The sequence below is a fragment of the Meriones unguiculatus genome, chromosome 6, assembly GCF_030254825.1.
Source record: "Meriones unguiculatus strain TT.TT164.6M chromosome 6, Bangor_MerUng_6.1, whole genome shotgun sequence".
NCBI lineage: Eukaryota > Metazoa > Chordata > Mammalia > Rodentia > Muridae > Meriones > Meriones unguiculatus.
The window spans coordinates 42,199,621-42,215,432 of NC_083354.1; the positions used below are offsets into that span (position 1 = coordinate 42,199,621).

General features: G+C 45.9%; 2 protein-coding genes across 5 annotated transcripts in view; both read left to right on the forward strand.

Moving 5' to 3' along the window:
- Atrip (ATR interacting protein) overlaps positions 1 to 13,955 on the forward strand; it is a 21,601-nt gene extending 7,646 nt beyond the window's left edge. For 2 of the 4 annotated variants that reach the window (XM_060385242.1, XM_021663340.2), the window contains 12 exons: positions 1,061 to 1,191; positions 2,099 to 2,269; positions 4,792 to 4,910; positions 6,543 to 6,670; positions 7,340 to 7,441; positions 8,189 to 8,315; positions 8,478 to 9,158; positions 12,294 to 12,430; positions 12,539 to 12,630; positions 13,002 to 13,082; positions 13,188 to 13,437; positions 13,796 to 13,955. In XM_060385242.1, coding sequence (XP_060241225.1) covers positions 1,061 to 1,191; positions 2,099 to 2,269; positions 4,792 to 4,910; positions 6,543 to 6,670; positions 7,340 to 7,441; positions 8,189 to 8,315; positions 8,478 to 9,158; positions 12,294 to 12,430; positions 12,539 to 12,630; positions 13,002 to 13,082; positions 13,188 to 13,437; positions 13,796 to 13,863 — 2,087 coding nt within the window. In that variant the 3' untranslated portion in view covers positions 13,864 to 13,955. Of the gene's footprint in view, positions 1 to 1,060; positions 1,192 to 2,098; positions 2,270 to 4,791; positions 4,911 to 6,542; positions 6,671 to 7,339; positions 7,442 to 8,188; positions 8,316 to 8,477; positions 9,159 to 12,293; positions 12,431 to 12,538; positions 12,631 to 13,001; positions 13,083 to 13,187; positions 13,438 to 13,795 lie in introns of those variants that run through there. The other 2 variants (XM_021663343.2, XM_021663351.2) reach the window with 2 other exon arrangements.
- A 153-nt stretch (positions 13,956 to 14,108) lies between these two features.
- On the forward strand, positions 14,109 to 15,811 carry Trex1 (three prime repair exonuclease 1). The gene is made up of 2 exons (XM_021663365.2): positions 14,109 to 14,540; positions 14,816 to 15,811. Exons 1-2 carry the CDS (start codon positions 14,458 to 14,460, stop codon positions 15,765 to 15,767), a joined length of 1,035 nt encoding a protein of 344 aa, XP_021519040.1. The 5' UTR covers positions 14,109 to 14,457; the 3' UTR covers positions 15,768 to 15,811.
- Position 15,812: the final 1 nt, after the last annotated feature.

The following is a 15,812-nucleotide window of genomic DNA, read 5'->3' on the forward strand; positions in this document are numbered from 1 at the left end:
AAAACGTCTCTCAGAGGCAAAAGATAACGTGTCTTACGCCACCAACAATCTATGCTAGCTGCCCACAGATTAGGAAGGGCAACAGCCACAGGCAATGGGAAGAAATACCGAAGCTTCTTTCCTTCCTAGAATTTACAATCTACTCGGGGAATAAGTGAAATATTTTGAACTGTCAGAAGGGTTTGATGGGCACCTTGCATCCGTACTTAGCACGTAAAGCAGCTGAAAAATAGGATTATTCCTGGATGTGGTCCTCCATCTCTCCAGGCATTATAAAACACCCACTGTCAACCAGATGTTTTATTTGGCTGTGGTTGGGCACTCCTTTCCTCCTCTTTACCTAAATCCTGGAGTCCCCTCCCCCATGGAATGTATCCATGTTGTTCACCATTGGTCTTTAAAGACAAGAAGATCCTACGCCTAGCATATTGAAGTAAATAATATTTATGCTAGGTCATAGTCACAGCCAGTGAAATCTTTCAGGCATTAGCTGAGACTCTTGAAATTGAGTGTATAAAGAGAGAGTATTCAGATCCCGTAAGGATTCTTTATGAGTTTATGTCATGTTCTGAGATTGGAAAGTAATGATAAAAATTGGTTACTGGGTCTTTCTCACCTTGGCTTTCAAGAGTGCTTCCTTTTGCATTAAAATACTTATGGCAGGGGCTGGAGAGATTGCTCAGGGGTTAAGAGTACTGTCTTGCTCTTCCAAAGGACCAGGGTTCAATTCCTAGCACCCACATGGCAGCTCACAACTGAATTGTCTATAACACAAATTCCAAGGGATCTGACACCTTCACACTGGTGCATGTAAAATAAAGTTAAGAAAAAAAAATAAAAAAAAATATTTATGACAAAGGTAGGTACATACTGAGTCCTGAAGTATATATGGTTTTTTGTTTGTTTGTTTGTTTGTTTGTTTTGTTTTTCCCAGACAGGTTCTTGCTCTATAAGTAGGCTAGCCTTAAACTTGAGATCCCCCTGACTTAGCCTCCTAAGTACTGGGATTACAGTTCTGTGCTACCATGTTCAATTTAATGGGAACTACTTTCTTGTACAGGTGCTCATAAGATCCGCCGATTAGATGGGTTATCAAATAGTTCTATAAGGAAAAACAGAGAAAAATCTCCAGTTAAAGATAATTTTGAATTAGAACTACTTCAGATACAATACAAAGAACTTAAAGAAAAGGTAAGTCACTTTGGGTTTTCTTTTCTTTTCTTTTTGCCTATTTGGTTCTGCTGTTGCAAACTGAACCCAGGACCTTACTTTCACAGATGCTCTATATAGACACTGTACTGCTAAGCTATTCTTCCAGCCCTAACTTATATTCATAGCTAACTCATTCACTTAGGTATTGTGTAAAAAGCATTGTATAACATATATAAAAGGTTTTTTTCTTTTTATTTATTATATTATGTATACAATGTTCTACCAGCATGTACACCTGAATGCCAGAAGAGGGCACCAGACCTCATTATAGATGGTTGTGAGCCATCATGTGGTTGCTGGGAATTGAGATCAGGACCTCTGGAAGAGCAGACAGTGCCTTAACCTTTGAGCCATCTCTCCAGCCCCTAAAAGTTTTAAAACAAGCATCTAGATTCATCCCCCTGAAATGAAAGAAGGTTGGGGAAAGAATGGCTGAACTTTGTTTGCTTGTGTGTATGTGAGCCTGTGTGAGTTTATGTCCACCACCTGCATGCAGGTGCCTGTGAAAGACAGGGGGCATAGGATCCTTTGGAACCAGAGTTACAACTGGTTGTGAGCCACCTGATATGGGTACTGGGAATGACCCTGGGTCCTCTGTAAGAGCAGTAAGTGCTTTTGGCCGCTAAGCCATCTATCCAGCTTCCACAGCCTATATCTTTATGTGTGAAACACATCATCATAGTGTTGATATTTCATTAGTTTTTCAAGCAATTAGATGTCTTTCATATAGCATCTGTAGGTGCCTAAGAAAACCAGGAATATAACATGGAATTTTAGTTTGTGGAGTATGTGACCCATAATGTTAAATCAATGCTGAAAGAATCTGTGGCAAGTGCATTCTGAAACTGTTCTTGCTGAATATTCACTGGTTGGGCATAATTTACAGCTGAAAGCAATGGAAGAAGAAGTCCTAATTAAGAATGGAGAAATTAAAATTTTGCGTGACTCACTGCATCAGACAGAATCTGTTCTAGAAGAACAGAGGAGATCACATTTCCTTCTTGAACAAGAGAAGACTCAAGCACTCAGTGAAAAAGAAAAGGAGTTCTCCAAAAAGGTGACCCACAATATTTGTTTTGCATGCTATAGACAGTAGTTTTGCCTATTCAATTAATTACCTTCGCAGTAATAACCAAGGCTGAGCCTTTAATCTTGGGAGGTGGAAGGAGGTAGATTTCTGTGAGCTTTAGCCCAGCCTGGACTACATAGGGAATTCACTATGTAGTCACCACTAAAGGCTGCACAGTGAGACACTGTCTCTCTTTATTTTTTATTTTTTTAAATTTATTTATTTTATGTATATGAAAGCTCTGTCTTCATATACCCCTGCACACCAGAAGAGGGCATCAGTTCCCAGTATAGATGGTTGTGAGCCACCATGTGGTTGCTGGGAATTGAACTCAGAACTTCTGGAAGAGCAGACGGTGCTCTTAACCACTGAGCCATCTCTCCAGCCACCTTTTTTTTTTTTTTTTTTTTTTTTTTTTATTTAATATGAGTGCTCTATCTGCATGTACACCTGCATGCCAGAACAGGGCATCAGATCACATTATAGATGGTTGTGAGCCACCATGTGGTTGATGGGAATTGAACTCAGGACCTTTGGAAGAGCAGCTCTTAACCACTGAGCCATCTCTCCAGCTCCCAACACTGTCTCTAAGAAATAAAAAAAAAATAGAAGCAATAACCACTGTTGCCTGGAAATAGTCAACCATTGTTTGTCTTAAGTACTCTTTGCCCTTAGTGAATGGCATGTACCTTTCTTCCGAGGGCTGCATTTGTTTTGGAAAAGGACTAAGATGAAATCTTGGCAGGAATAAATCACTGGCTTAGAATTTCTACCAATAAGCTTAAGTTAAGGCTCTTTGGTAGATTAGAATTCACTTGCCTTGGCTTAGTCAGAAGGAAACATGTTATCCGCCACATCCAAGTCTAGGAAGACAGAGACGTACTAGGGATGCAGATGATTTAAGCCAGGTTCGTTATGAGACCTGCTGCTCTGTCCGCAGTGTGTTCTGACTGCAGCTCCCAGGCTTATATTTCAAAACTCCAGAGCACAGTTAAGACTTGGGCTTCCTCAGTTGGGCATGGTAAATACTATTGTTTGTAATGCTAGCACTTGGGAGGCTGGGGTTACTATAAGTCCAAGCCAGCCTGGACTATATAGTGAGACCCTGTTTCAAAAAACCAAATGAAAGAAGGAAAAAAAAAAAAAAAAAAAAAAGACTGAAGTTCTCTTATCAAACTTAAAAATTTTAAAGAAGGAGCTGACTGGTATTAGTTAAGATACCTGTTTCCAGACCAGTTCTGAAACCAAGAGATGATAACTATTGTTAAATCACAGTCCCAGGTAGGAAAGGAGATCACGTTCAATGAAAAATGGTAGGTATCCACTGTCTGCCAGCACTTTCCCTTAGAACATCTTGATGCTTCAGTCACAGATATGCATTCCCACCACAGTGAAGTGGGCAATAATTAGAGTAGTGTCTGCTTATATTATCTCTTTCAGCAAATTCTATATGCACAAATACTTGTACCCACCACATCAAAAAAGATTGTTAGGATGCCCAAACATTACTTTTATTCTGTTCTGGTAATGTAGCCCAAGTTGGCCTTAAAGTCACTTTGTGGCCAAGGATGCCCTTAAACTTTTGAACCCTGCTTCTGTCTCCTGAGTGCAGACTGCCTCCTGGACTGCAGGCACTGCCTTGCCCTGTTATTCAGCCCTAGGGTTTAAACCCAAGATACATACTAGATGAAGCCCCTTGCATCTGAGCTAGGTTCCACTTCCTCCTTCTGCTTTCCTAAGTTGAGTTGCTTACGGCTCTTCTCCTTCCTGTGACCCTCTTTCTAGTTTCATGGCACACAAACATACAGATTTAATCACACATATACATACAGATTTTGGTAAAACTCCCAGATATTCTGCTTAGACGACCTAGAATTCTGTACTACTGAAGTTAATTAACAGATGAGCAGCCAAGTCCTGTGGAAGCTGAAGAGGACTAAGTTTGACAGCAGTCTGGGGCCGAGCATGGGAGAGGAGTATGACAACAAAGGATGTTTACTGGGCGTCTCACCGGCTCCGTGCCGAGTGCTCTCCAGTCACCATTTCACTTAGTCCTCAGTCCCAGCCAAGTGTGCTCAGTATCAATGAGTCAGTGTGGCTAAACAAGTGATGGGGCTGGTTTTTGAACCCTCAAAGTACTTCCACAATAAATTCTGATATCTTTCTATAGTATTTTTCAAGGGAAAAAAGGCTAATATTTGAGGACATTTATATCACGGCAGACTTTGATAATATATTTTTCATTGTTTTCCTTTACTAGCTTGAGGTTTTGAAGCTAAGGGGTTTATTATCAACTTATTTTATTTATTTATTTTTGAGACAGACTCACTGTGTAACCCTGGCTGCCTCAGAACTCAATATGTAGAACAGGTTGGTCTCAAACTCCCAGAGATTCACCACCCCTGCCTCTGCCTCCTGCGTGCTGGGACTAAAGGCATGTGCCAACATGCATATATTTGTGTGTATATATATCATGGTGCTACCACAGATACCTTTCTTTGGCCTTTCAGCTCCAGTCACTGCAGTCAGAACTCCAGTTTAAAGATGCAGAAATGAATGAATTAAGGACGAAGCTTCAGAGCAATGAACGAACAAATAAACTAGCTGCTCCCTCTTCTTCCCACATCAGGTACGGAGGGCGCTGGCGGAAGTGTAGTTTGCCATTGTTTAGCAGAACGCTTGAGACGGATCTGGATTGTTTTGAACAAAGGGTATTTTTCTGAAGTCCTCCTTCCTGAAGGGGAGTAAGTGGTGTGAGTCATTGCAGCATAAATGTTCACTCTACAAGTGACTACTCTGAACAGGGCATTATTAACACAGTTCCTTCAGACTGGAAAAAGCTGGATAGAGAATCTACAAGTTTTTAAGGAAAGAAACGTTAACCTGGCTCACAGTGCAGGAGCGCAGGCGATCACGTTGGGGAAGGCATGGCAGCAGGACCGCACAGCTGAGTGGATTAGGAAGCCTGGGGAGAGGATGCTGGCACCCAGCCAGTTTCCTCACATAATCCTTTTTATTCACTGCTGGACCCCAGTGTGTGGTGCGGTACTATCCACATTCAGGGCAGGCCTTCCTTCAGATTTTGAAAAGAAACCAGGCTTTGTTTTTATGTAATTTGTTTAGCTAACATTGCCTTCTCCCATCTCCTCCCCCCAAGCATGAGTGTGTTTCAGTCCTGGCTACTTAAAATATTTTTGCTCATTTGCTATCTGGGACCTTTGTCTTACAGCCCCATCTTTGCTACCAGATGCGCTCAGCTTGTTAATGATCTGTGTCCTGCCCTCTGCCTCCCAAAACATTCTGTCATGTGTCAGTTTCAGCCTTGAAATTTGAACTCTTTCTGGTATGCAACATTCTCTTTCCTTTGCTTGTGTTGGGCAGAGTGTGAAATTGAACTTTCCTTGCCTTGCTTCAGATAAGACAGGAGAGATGAGGAAGTCTGTCTTCACCTCTTTACCCTGCAGTTAGGAAGAAGGCTCAGTGCCGAGGAACTTACTCAGTTTTCAGTACACTTTCTGATAGACCCTCTTAGTTTTAAAGATTCTTTTTTTGTGTACATTTGTGTATGTTTTATGTACAGGTATGCATTTGTGAATGCAAGTACCTATAGAGACCAGAGAGGGCATTGGATTCCCTAGAGCTGCAGTTACATATGCTTCTGAGCCGCCTGCCAAAGCCACTGGGAACTGAACTTAGGTCTTCCACAAGAGCAGTGTTCCCTGTCCATGCTGAGCTGTCTCCAGCCATGTGATAGCCTCGATAGCCTCTCTTTTTAAAGTTGTTTTTTTTTTTGGGAGGGGCGGGGGGAGTGCTGCAGGGGTGGCTCAGAGGTTAAGAGCACTGGCTGTTCTTCCAAAGGTCCTGAGTTCAGTTCCCAGCACCCACATGGTGGCTAACAACCATCTATAATGTGATTTGGCGCCCTCTTCCGGCATGTAGGCACACATGCAGAAAGAATACTGTTTAAATAATAACTATGTTTTTAGAAAAAGTTTTTGCACCTAGGCACTGGTTATTAAAAATCAGGTGTTCAACATTTTAAACTTTTTTTTTTTTTGGTAGAATTGGAAGTAGTAAGGACTAACAGCCAGTATTTTTGGATGCCTAAGAGATTATGAAAATAATCTTTGACAAAGACCGACATATTCATAATAGATGAAACCTTTAGTCAAAATGTCTATTGAGGAGAAATTTAATAACCAGGTATTTTCAGAGGTTTTAACACAGTCATAACTTTGCTCATAGTTAAAACTCTTTCCAGTCCTAGGAAAGGTTCTTCTGTGGCCATAAAATCAGAAGTATGTTCTCCACAGACTGGAAAAACAACTTTCCCTACAAAGGAGTCTTTTAGTGCTAATATGCCACTCTCCCACCCCTGCCAGACTGAGGGTAAGTCAAACTCTTATGAATTGATTGCTGTATAATGGACTGCCCCAACTAGTGGCCTAAACAACATTTACTTTCTTTTTCCCAGTTTCTGCGCATCAACAGTTTGACACATAGAGACCTTATTGAGGCTGGAGAGTCGTTTAAAGTACCTCTGAGACTCTGCTGTGCCGCTTTATAGTTAGACATATTGCCTCTCTTCCCACCATCAGCCTTTTAAATCACTGCCACTGCTCTCCTGAGAAACTGCAGCCACATTTTTTGGTGACCCCAACTAATGGGGCACTGCACTGTAGGTTACAAGCAGGCAGAGCTCAGCAACCTGGATATAAGTTCCAACCACACTACTTAGCAGCGTCTGTGATCTGGGCAAGCACATTACATCTGTGCTTCAGTTTCTTTATATGTGAAACAGCTAATTATGGCCTTTAATCATAGCGTTGCTCTATGAAACAAATAGTGCATACATGTAAAGTTAGTTATTGCTATTTTCACCATAGTGCTTCATTTTAAGAGAGGAAAACATTTCTTTTTAAGCATCTGGAGATACTTTGGCTCTGGTTTTGACTGAGTTTAAAGAAGAGATTGTTGAGTCTTTTAAATATTATGTATAGAGTTTCTAAAACACCTGTTCTTTTATGTTCAGCTTTTGAATCACATTTTTTTTTCTAGTTTCAGATAATAAAACCCACAGTCTGAGAGGTAACCCCATGAAGCAAGAAGTGCAGGAGAAAATTCTTACTGACAGCTGGTTGCAGAGATCAAACACTCAAGGTACCAGAATACCTGTTTTTCTGTAGGAGCCTACATGGCTCCTGTTTTCTTCTGTGATACACAGAGTTGTCTAGGGGAACTAACTATCTGGGAACCCTATCCTAGGCATCATTTAGAGTGTTTGAGCACATAGGAGTCTATGACTTAAAAAGAAAAACCAAACAGTGTGGTGAGATAGCTTAGTTGGTGAAGGTGGCTGTCACCAAGCCTGACAACCTGAGTTCAGTCACTGGAACCCACATGGTCAAAGGAGGGAACCAATTCCCAAAAGTTGTTTTCTTATCTCCACGTGTGCACTGTGGTACACATCCCCCATGCCCATAAACAAAGAAAAAATAATTTTAGTTAGGTGTGGTAGTGTACATCTTTAATCCCAATAGTCCAGAGCCAGAGGTGGAGGATAGGCAGGCAGGCAGGTGGGTAGGTATATGATAGATAGATTGATTGAAAGATAGATAAAAGGTTTTTGTTTGTTTGTTTTAGGCTAAGAATAGGTATGTTCCAGAACCTTCTGCCCCCATAAGCATCATAAGAGTTTAGAGGATGTGAGTTTAAAGGTTGCTCATCTCTTCCCCGAGGCTATAGAAAAGGTCTCCAGTATCAAGCTTATATTCCTTGAGAGGCTGCGGCAGGAGGATCATGAACTCAAGGCAGAGGCAACAGTGAGACCTTGTCTTCAAAAAATGAAGGCAGGCAGGAAGATCTCTTTCATGTCAGAACATTCTAGAGTCACCTTGTCATTTGCAGGTTCTATTTTGATAAACTTGCTCCTGAAGCAACCTTTAGTCCCAGGGTCATCGCTAGGTCTTTGTCACCTTCTGAGCAGTTGTTCTGAGGTTCCTTCTGGTACCCTCTTGCAGCAGCCGGGGCTCAGGTAAGCATGAGAACCCTGAGGGGCACTTGGGAGGAGTTTTCACAGAGTACATGCCTTTCTGGGTCTGGCCAACGTGTAAGGGTTCTTGTTTGGGGAGGATAGAGAAGTTGGCAGATAGGCGATTTGGGATTCCTGACCTAATCTGTTTTCTTTCGTTTCTAGTAACTTGGCTGGGATTTCAGGCCTCAGAACTGTCAGTTCTCAGGATGGGTCATTTTCCCCCTCTGCCCTGAAAGAAGCACAGACTTTAGCATTCACTGGATTAAATCTGGTTGCCAGGAGTGAGTGCCCACATGATGGAGACCTACCAAAGGGAAGCAGAAGAGCCTTCCCGCTCTGCCAGCTTCCTGGAGCTGTGTACCTCCTCCCACTTGTGCAGTTTTTCATCGGCTTACACTGCCAGGCTCTACAAGATTTAGCCCCACCTAAGAAGAGTGGGGAATCTGGGGACTCTCCGACACATCCCTCCTGTGTGAGCTCTGGGGTAGAGGCCAGCCCAGAGGACTCCATTTATAGCCTGGAGAGCTTCTCTGTGGCTTCGCTTAGCATCCTTCAGCACCTGGTGTGCCACAGTGAGGCAGTCGTCTGCCTGTTGCTGTCGGGCATGGAGACAGATGATGCTGCCAGGGAAGGAAACCTACTTCAACCTTGTGCAGATACGATCTCAGCCTCCAGGATGGATGCTCATGACCAAAAACAGCAGCATCCACTATTGAAGATGCTTCTTCAGCTGGTGGCTTTCTCTTCTGCAACATCAGGTCATTTTCAAGCCAGTGTCCTGAGCCAGTGCCTCAAAGTTTTGGTGAAATTAGCTGAAAATGCTTCCTCTGATTTGTTGCCCAGGTATAAAGACTCACAGGAGACATGATTCCCAATGGGTCTGCCCTGATCTCTTGAGGTCTAACCTGTGACTCTTGCACTTTTGTTCATCTCTTACCTTAATCCTACTTCTCAGCTATGGCTTGGTTCAGGGAGTTCTGAAGTGATGGGAAAAGGGCCAGGTAAGCAAAGGCACATGTAATAAGGCTTTAACGAGCCACTGTGGAAGAGTGTCCTGTCCTTGGAGAAAGCTGAGTTAAGAGGCCTTTTGAATCGGAGATGTGGATCAGGTGAAGAAATGTGGCACAACATGTTTAAATGAGGTAGCGTTCTGTAAGGAAGCAGAGAGGATCAGGACTGTCTGCAGCCATGAGCTGACCTTGCTGCAGTCTGTCAACTTTGTCTCTTTTTTCCCTCCAAGACAGGGTTTCTTTACATAACAGCCCTCGCTGCCCTGGAACTCACTCTGTAGACCAGGTTAGCCTTGAACTCACAGAGATCCACCTGCCTCTACCTCCCAAGTGCTGGGATTAAAGGCATACACCACCATACACATCTGTGTCGGCATCTATTATGAGTCATAGGTCATTTGCTTCTTAAAAACCACTGTTGCTGTAAATTACTAACTTGGGGTGCTGGAGAGGTGGCCCAGCAATTAAGAACTCTTGTTTTACTTGTAGAAGACTCAAATTCAATTCCCAGTAGCCACATGGTAGCTCACCATGTTACCCCTGTTCCAGGAAATCCAGCAGGCATGCATGTGCAAAACACTCATAAAGTAGAATAAGTAAATAAATGAATCTTAAAAAAATTCTTAGTTCTTAACTTGGGAGTTGAGAACATCAAGAGTAAGGGATAATTACAAACAGTGCCCAGCCTGCCCTCTATCCATCTCTCCATTTGTTTCTCTCAAAGCATGCATGTAAGAGGTCAATCCTGATGGATGGTGGTGCACACTTTTAATCCTAGCACTCAGGAGGCAGAGGCAGGTAGATCTCATGAGTTCAAGGCCGGCCTGGTCTACAGAGCAAGTTCCAGGCAGCCAAGGCTACACAGAAAAACCCTGTATAGAAAAATCAAACGACAAGAGAGTCCGGTACCTATGTTAAAATAATAACACTGCTCAGGTACAGCTCATGTTTCATCCCTGCCAGGCAGCATGACTCCCGCCTCTAACCTAGCACTTGGGAAGCAGAGATAGGCAGATCTGAGTTTGAGACCAGCCAACTCACAGAGCTACACAGTGAAACCCTGTCTCCACTGTCTAATGGGATCTTCTACTAGCCAGGTGCTTTAGTTGCTGGCGCAGGTGACACTCCTGACGCTGCCCTCTGCTTCACACAGAGCCTGGCCCAGGCCAAATGCTCAGTCAGTGTTTGTTAAACAAACCCTATTCCGAAGCAGGAAAACTTGTCTAAAAATGCAAACATGTTAGGACAGTTCCAAGCCAGTTACTGTGATAAGCCGTTGCCCGTTGCTTTCAAAATACTTCTCTGTAGTTTTTATCATACTCATGAGCTCAAGATGAACTGCACAACTTCCTCTTTACCTTCAGGTGAAAGCCAGGGCGGATGCTGTCAGGGCTGTAAAGTAGGATATGATAAGTAGCCAGAAAGCCCACAGTCTCTGTTCACTGTCATTGCCTCCAGGCTTGAAAACAAATTGCCCGTAAGCAGAGAGCATGATTCCTGTACTTTTGTACACTGGTGCTATGTGTAACTTTTTTTTTTTTTCCTTTTTCCTTTCTGAGACAAGGTCTCACTACATATTCCTACCTTGCCTGGAACTTGCTGTGTGTAGACTAGTCTGGCCTAGAACTTAGAGATCCAGCTGCTTCTGCTTCCCAAGTCCTGGGATTATAGGTGCGCACGCACATGACTGGTTTAGCATTTCGTTGTAAAGAAGACCTTACGGGTATAAAAAAAAAAAAGTAACTTGGAAACCAAAGGTCGAGTCTTTCCAGCTATGTTCAAGGGCCATAGTGGGTAGGTAGGACTCGTTAGGCTAGAGAGCAACCAAATTAAACAGTTTTCTCAGACATCCACAGTACCTGGCAACTAAAGAATGCCCAACTTCTTGCCTATTTGTAGAATGTGCTATAAAATGGGGGCTGGAGAGATGGCTCAGTGGTTAAGAGTACTAGTTGTTCTTCTGAATTGGGTTCAATTCCCAGCACCCACATGGCAGCTCACAACTCTAACTCCAGTTTCAGGGTTATCAGATATCCTCCTAAAGATACAAATGCAGGTAAAACACCAATGCACATTTAAATCACTTCTTAAAAATGCTATAAAATAAGTTTATCCCAAATAGTGAGCATTTACTTTCTAATGACACAGTGATGGGTAGTCTCTACCCTCGTGCTCTGTGCTAAGATGCCAGATGTGTACAAATTGGTACATGTGGACCGGCTCATGGCCACTCTCCCACCCTCCAGTTCTCCCTCATGCTGCTATGGGTAATGTAGAGCAGGTCCCTTGGGACCTGGTTCCATGGCTCTACTTGTCCCTTTGTCTCAGCCCTGAGGGGGAAATATCATCATATTCTCTCCCCCAACCAACCACACACACACACACACCTCATAGGTACCTTTCAGACTGGTAACAGAGTTTTCTGACAAGCAGAGAAAAATGGTGTTCCTTGCTCTGTGAACTGCCCCACAAGAAAGCTGTAGCCACATCCATGCTTGTCACTTTTAGAGCCCTCAGCAGTCCTCTGGTATTAAACAAACAAGGAACATTTCCCATGCTGAAGGTATGGATTTGCTCCCCTGTTTGAGAGAAGACACGGGAAGGAACCTGGGGGTGTCATCATGCAGTCCAGATCCAGGGAGTCTGGTCCCATTTACTTGATGATAGAGCCATATAAGCACCTATATTCTTTTTTTAGGGTGAAGGAGGGGTTGTGACATGGTGATACTTGGTTGCATATAGCCCAGGCTCATCTCCAACTCATTGTGTGGTGGGTCCTGCCTCTGCTTCCCATCCCACCCCTGCTGAAGGCCTATCACTTTAAGTCACAGTAGCTCTGTAGTAAGGGTTAGTACCTGTCTATTTGTGAATCTTGAAGTAAGCAGGCTACAATCAGGCCAGCATTTGAACCCACGTGTCACTGCATTAAGTGTCCTTTTGTACAGTCATAATTGTGCCCATCCTTCAGGTTCTCCTGTGTACTGCCAATGTTGCCACAGTGCCTGAGCTCAGAGCTGCCACTGCCTTGTGTGCTACTGGCTGTTAAGTTGCTCTCTGTTCTGATGGACCATGACAGCCTCACACAGCATCTGTGCTCCCACTCAGGTAAAGCAAGGCAGACTGGGTCTTGGCCGTCCTATAGTGGGAGAGAGGGACTAGGGCAGGGGCTACAGTGAAAAGGGGCCCCTGAGTGAGGCTGGGCATCCTTTTCAGAAGGCTGCCTTCTCCCGAGGCTGTACATGTACATTACATCAAGGCCTGACAAAGTGGCCTCAGAGACACAGTGGCTTCAGCTGGAACAAGAGGTAAGACTTGAGACACTGCTCACCCTCCACTCCTTCCTAAAGAGCCCAGGGTCTCCTTGCCTCCAGTGGGAAAATGGGAGCTAAATTCATTTTGGTTAGTTTGTCAAATAGCAACAGGTAAAATTAGGGGTTCCTCACACAGATGCACCCTGAGTTACAGTGGTGCTCAGCAGAGTTGCCCGAAAAGGCTGCCTGGGTTTTGGAGCCTGATCCTGGAAGACATAGCTGTTGGTCAGATTTAGGGCACCATTACTCAGACCCCACTAGTGCAGGCAAGGAGTTGTGGAAGTAGCTAGAGCTCCTAGAAATGCCCACAAGAGCCCTCATGACAAGTGGCCTGCAAGGGATGAATCCATCTCTTCTTGTTCCAGGTAGTATGGCTCTTGGCCAAGCTGAGTGTGCAGAGCCCTTCCCCCCGTGGCATTGGTTCTGACTGCCAGTGCAACATAGAGGTAGGTAAGTGGCCAGGGGCCAACAACATGCTAGCTCAGCTGGGTAAGTGCAGTCCTGCTTCTTTGAAGTGGCTAGGCCTCAGTCTGTGCACTCTCTCACCCCAGGCAGTCAGAGCACTCACCGTGATGCTGCACAGACAATGGCTGACTGTGCGGCGGGCAGGGGGCCAGAGGACCCACCAGCAGAAGCAGACAGTGCGCTGTCTGAGGGACACTGTGCTGCTGCTGCACAGCCTATCTCAGAAGGACAAGCTCTTTACTGTGCATTGCGTTGAGGTCCTGCATCAGTACGACCAGGTGATGCCAGGAGTCAGCATGCTGATTCGAGCCCTTCCTGATGTGACTGACTGTGAAGGTAAGCCTGTTGTGGTCTGTGTGTCTATGCCTCTCTGAGGCTCATCAAGATAGACTCCTTTGCCGGACTTCAGTGGGTTGCGCCTGCCACTGGAGCCATTCCTGGCACTGCAGACATTACTTCCTGCTCTGGTTCTTTGAGTATGCTAGGTTGCCCTTTGATCATGGCTATTGAATTGGCCTAGCTGAGCCATGGTTTTTCTAGAAAGATCTGCTTTTGTATCACTTTTGCTCACAGCAGCTGAGGGAGCAAAGCATGGAAGGGACTGGTTAGTTCCTGTGATGCTAGCAAAGGATGGGTAGACCTCCAGGCCCCAGTCTGTCAGGTTAACCACAGAACCCTCTTCCTTTTGGCACAGAGGCAGCCCTGGATGACCTCTGTGCTTCGGAGACAGATTTGGAAGACTCTGAAATGGACTGTAGCTGAGGGCCGGAGCATCCCGCCACAAGGTGGCACCAGCTCCCAACACTGTCTGCCATTTCCACTGATTAAAACTGCAGCTCCTGCTGAGAACACGAGCTTTGTTTCCTGAGTCCGATTTGTGTGGCTGAGAGGGAGGGACAGAGCAGACCAGGAACTAGCGTGATTAGGTGACTCCCCTCACCTCCCCTGCCGGAGTGAGATGGTCCCTGTGGTAACTGATCTGCCTTGAGGAAAAACCCTGACCTCTTCCAGGAATTAACCTGAGTCACAGCTTTGGGCTGGGGCCACGGGGGAAGAAACGTGTAGCAGAGGAGGCAGCCCGTTCCCAGGAAGGCCTTAGATAGTGAGTCAAGGACTGGGGGAAAGGCAAGGAAAGTCATGGCAGAGACTCACAGTCATGTTTGAATCTGGGAGACAACCCAGTTTAAGTGTGAGCCAGAGTGGGAGCACTAGTCCACTTTATCAGCCAGCAGGATCACAGCTGTGACTCTAGGAAGGCCTTTGGGGTGCTTGGAGAGGGAGGGAGTGGCTTTAGCATATGAGGGCCAGGACTGGCAGGCTGACAGGCAGGGCGGGCCATGGTCAGGAGGCAGGCCTATGGGTGGACCCAGTCAGTTTCACTTCCTGAGCCACTGTTGCCAGCAGCAGAACCAGCAGACTGCCTTGTTGCCTGCTTCTCGGTAAGTGTGGACTTTAAGGTTTGGGGGTAAGGCAGAAAAGGTTTCCCTCACCAAGGGTGGTCGGCACTAGGGGAAGGGCCTCCCTCAAAAGGAGAGTAGTGTGCCCGTCCCACAAGGAAGACAGCCCTACATCCAGATTCTCCCTCTGAACATGGGCCCTGGGTAGTACCTAACCGAAGGGAAGGGCTGAACTGTATTTCTGCCCACATCCAACCCCTACCCTGGCCCACTTCAGACTTCTCTGTGGCCACTCATTACCCCATGCTCCTCCCCAGGCTCAGCATGGGCTCCCAGGCGCTGCCCCATGGTCCCATGCAGACCATCATCTTCTTGGATCTGGAAGCCACTGGCCTGCCTTTGTCTCAGCCCAAAATCACAGAGCTGTGCCTGCTGGCTGTCCACAGATATGCCCTGGAGAACACCTCCATCTCTAGGGGCCAGCCGCCTCCCATACCCAAACCACCCCGCGTGGTGGACAAGCTCTCTCTATGCATTGCTCCAGGGAAGGCCTGTAGCCCTGCGGCCAGCGAGATCACAGGTCTGAGCACAGCTGCGCTGGAAGAATACGGGCGTCAATGCTTCGACGACAACTTAGCCAGCCTGCTCCGAGCCTTCCTGCAGCGCCAGCCACAGCCCTGCTGCCTGGTAGCCCACAATGGCGACCGCTACGACTTCCCCCTCCTGCAGGCAGAGCTCGCTGGGCTGAGCACTGCCAGTCCTCTAGATGGTACCTTTTGTGTGGATAGCATCGCTGCCCTAAAGGCCCTGGAACAAGACAGCAGCCCCTCAGGGCATGGGCCGAGGAAAAGCTACAGCCTGGGCAACATCTACAGCCGCCTTTACGGGCAAGCACCGATGGACTCACACACTGCGGAAGGTGACGTTCTAGCCCTTCTTAGCATCTGTCAGTGGAAGCCACGGGCCCTGTTACAGTGGGTAGACAAACATGCCCGGCCCGTTAGCACCGTCAAGCCCATGTATGGCATTGTAGCCACTGCTGGAATGACCAACCTGAGGCCTTATCCTGCCACAGCCACGACATCCCTCGCCACAGCCAACGTAAGTCCCAGCCATGGCAGGAGCAGGCGACCCAGGGAGTCTCCTCCAGCAAAGGTCCCAGAAGTTCCATCACAGGAGGGGCTGCTGGCCCCACTGGGCCTCCTGACCTTCCTGACCCTGGCAATAGCTATACTGTATGGACTCTTCCTGGCCTCACCTGGGCAGTAAGCCAGGAAAGAAACTATGGCAAATAAAGACCCCCACAGCACTGAC

Bases quoted from the DNA above. Each gene is read 5' to 3' on its own strand.
- Trex1 (XM_021663365.2), top strand. From the start codon at position 14,458: ATGGGTGGACCCAGTCAGTTTCACTTCCTGAGCCACTGTTGCCAGCAG. The intron at 14,541-14,815 runs GTAAGTGTGGAC...GCTCCTCCCCAG, and splicing joins GCCTTGTTGCCTGCTTCTCG to GCTCAGCATGGGCTCCCAGG.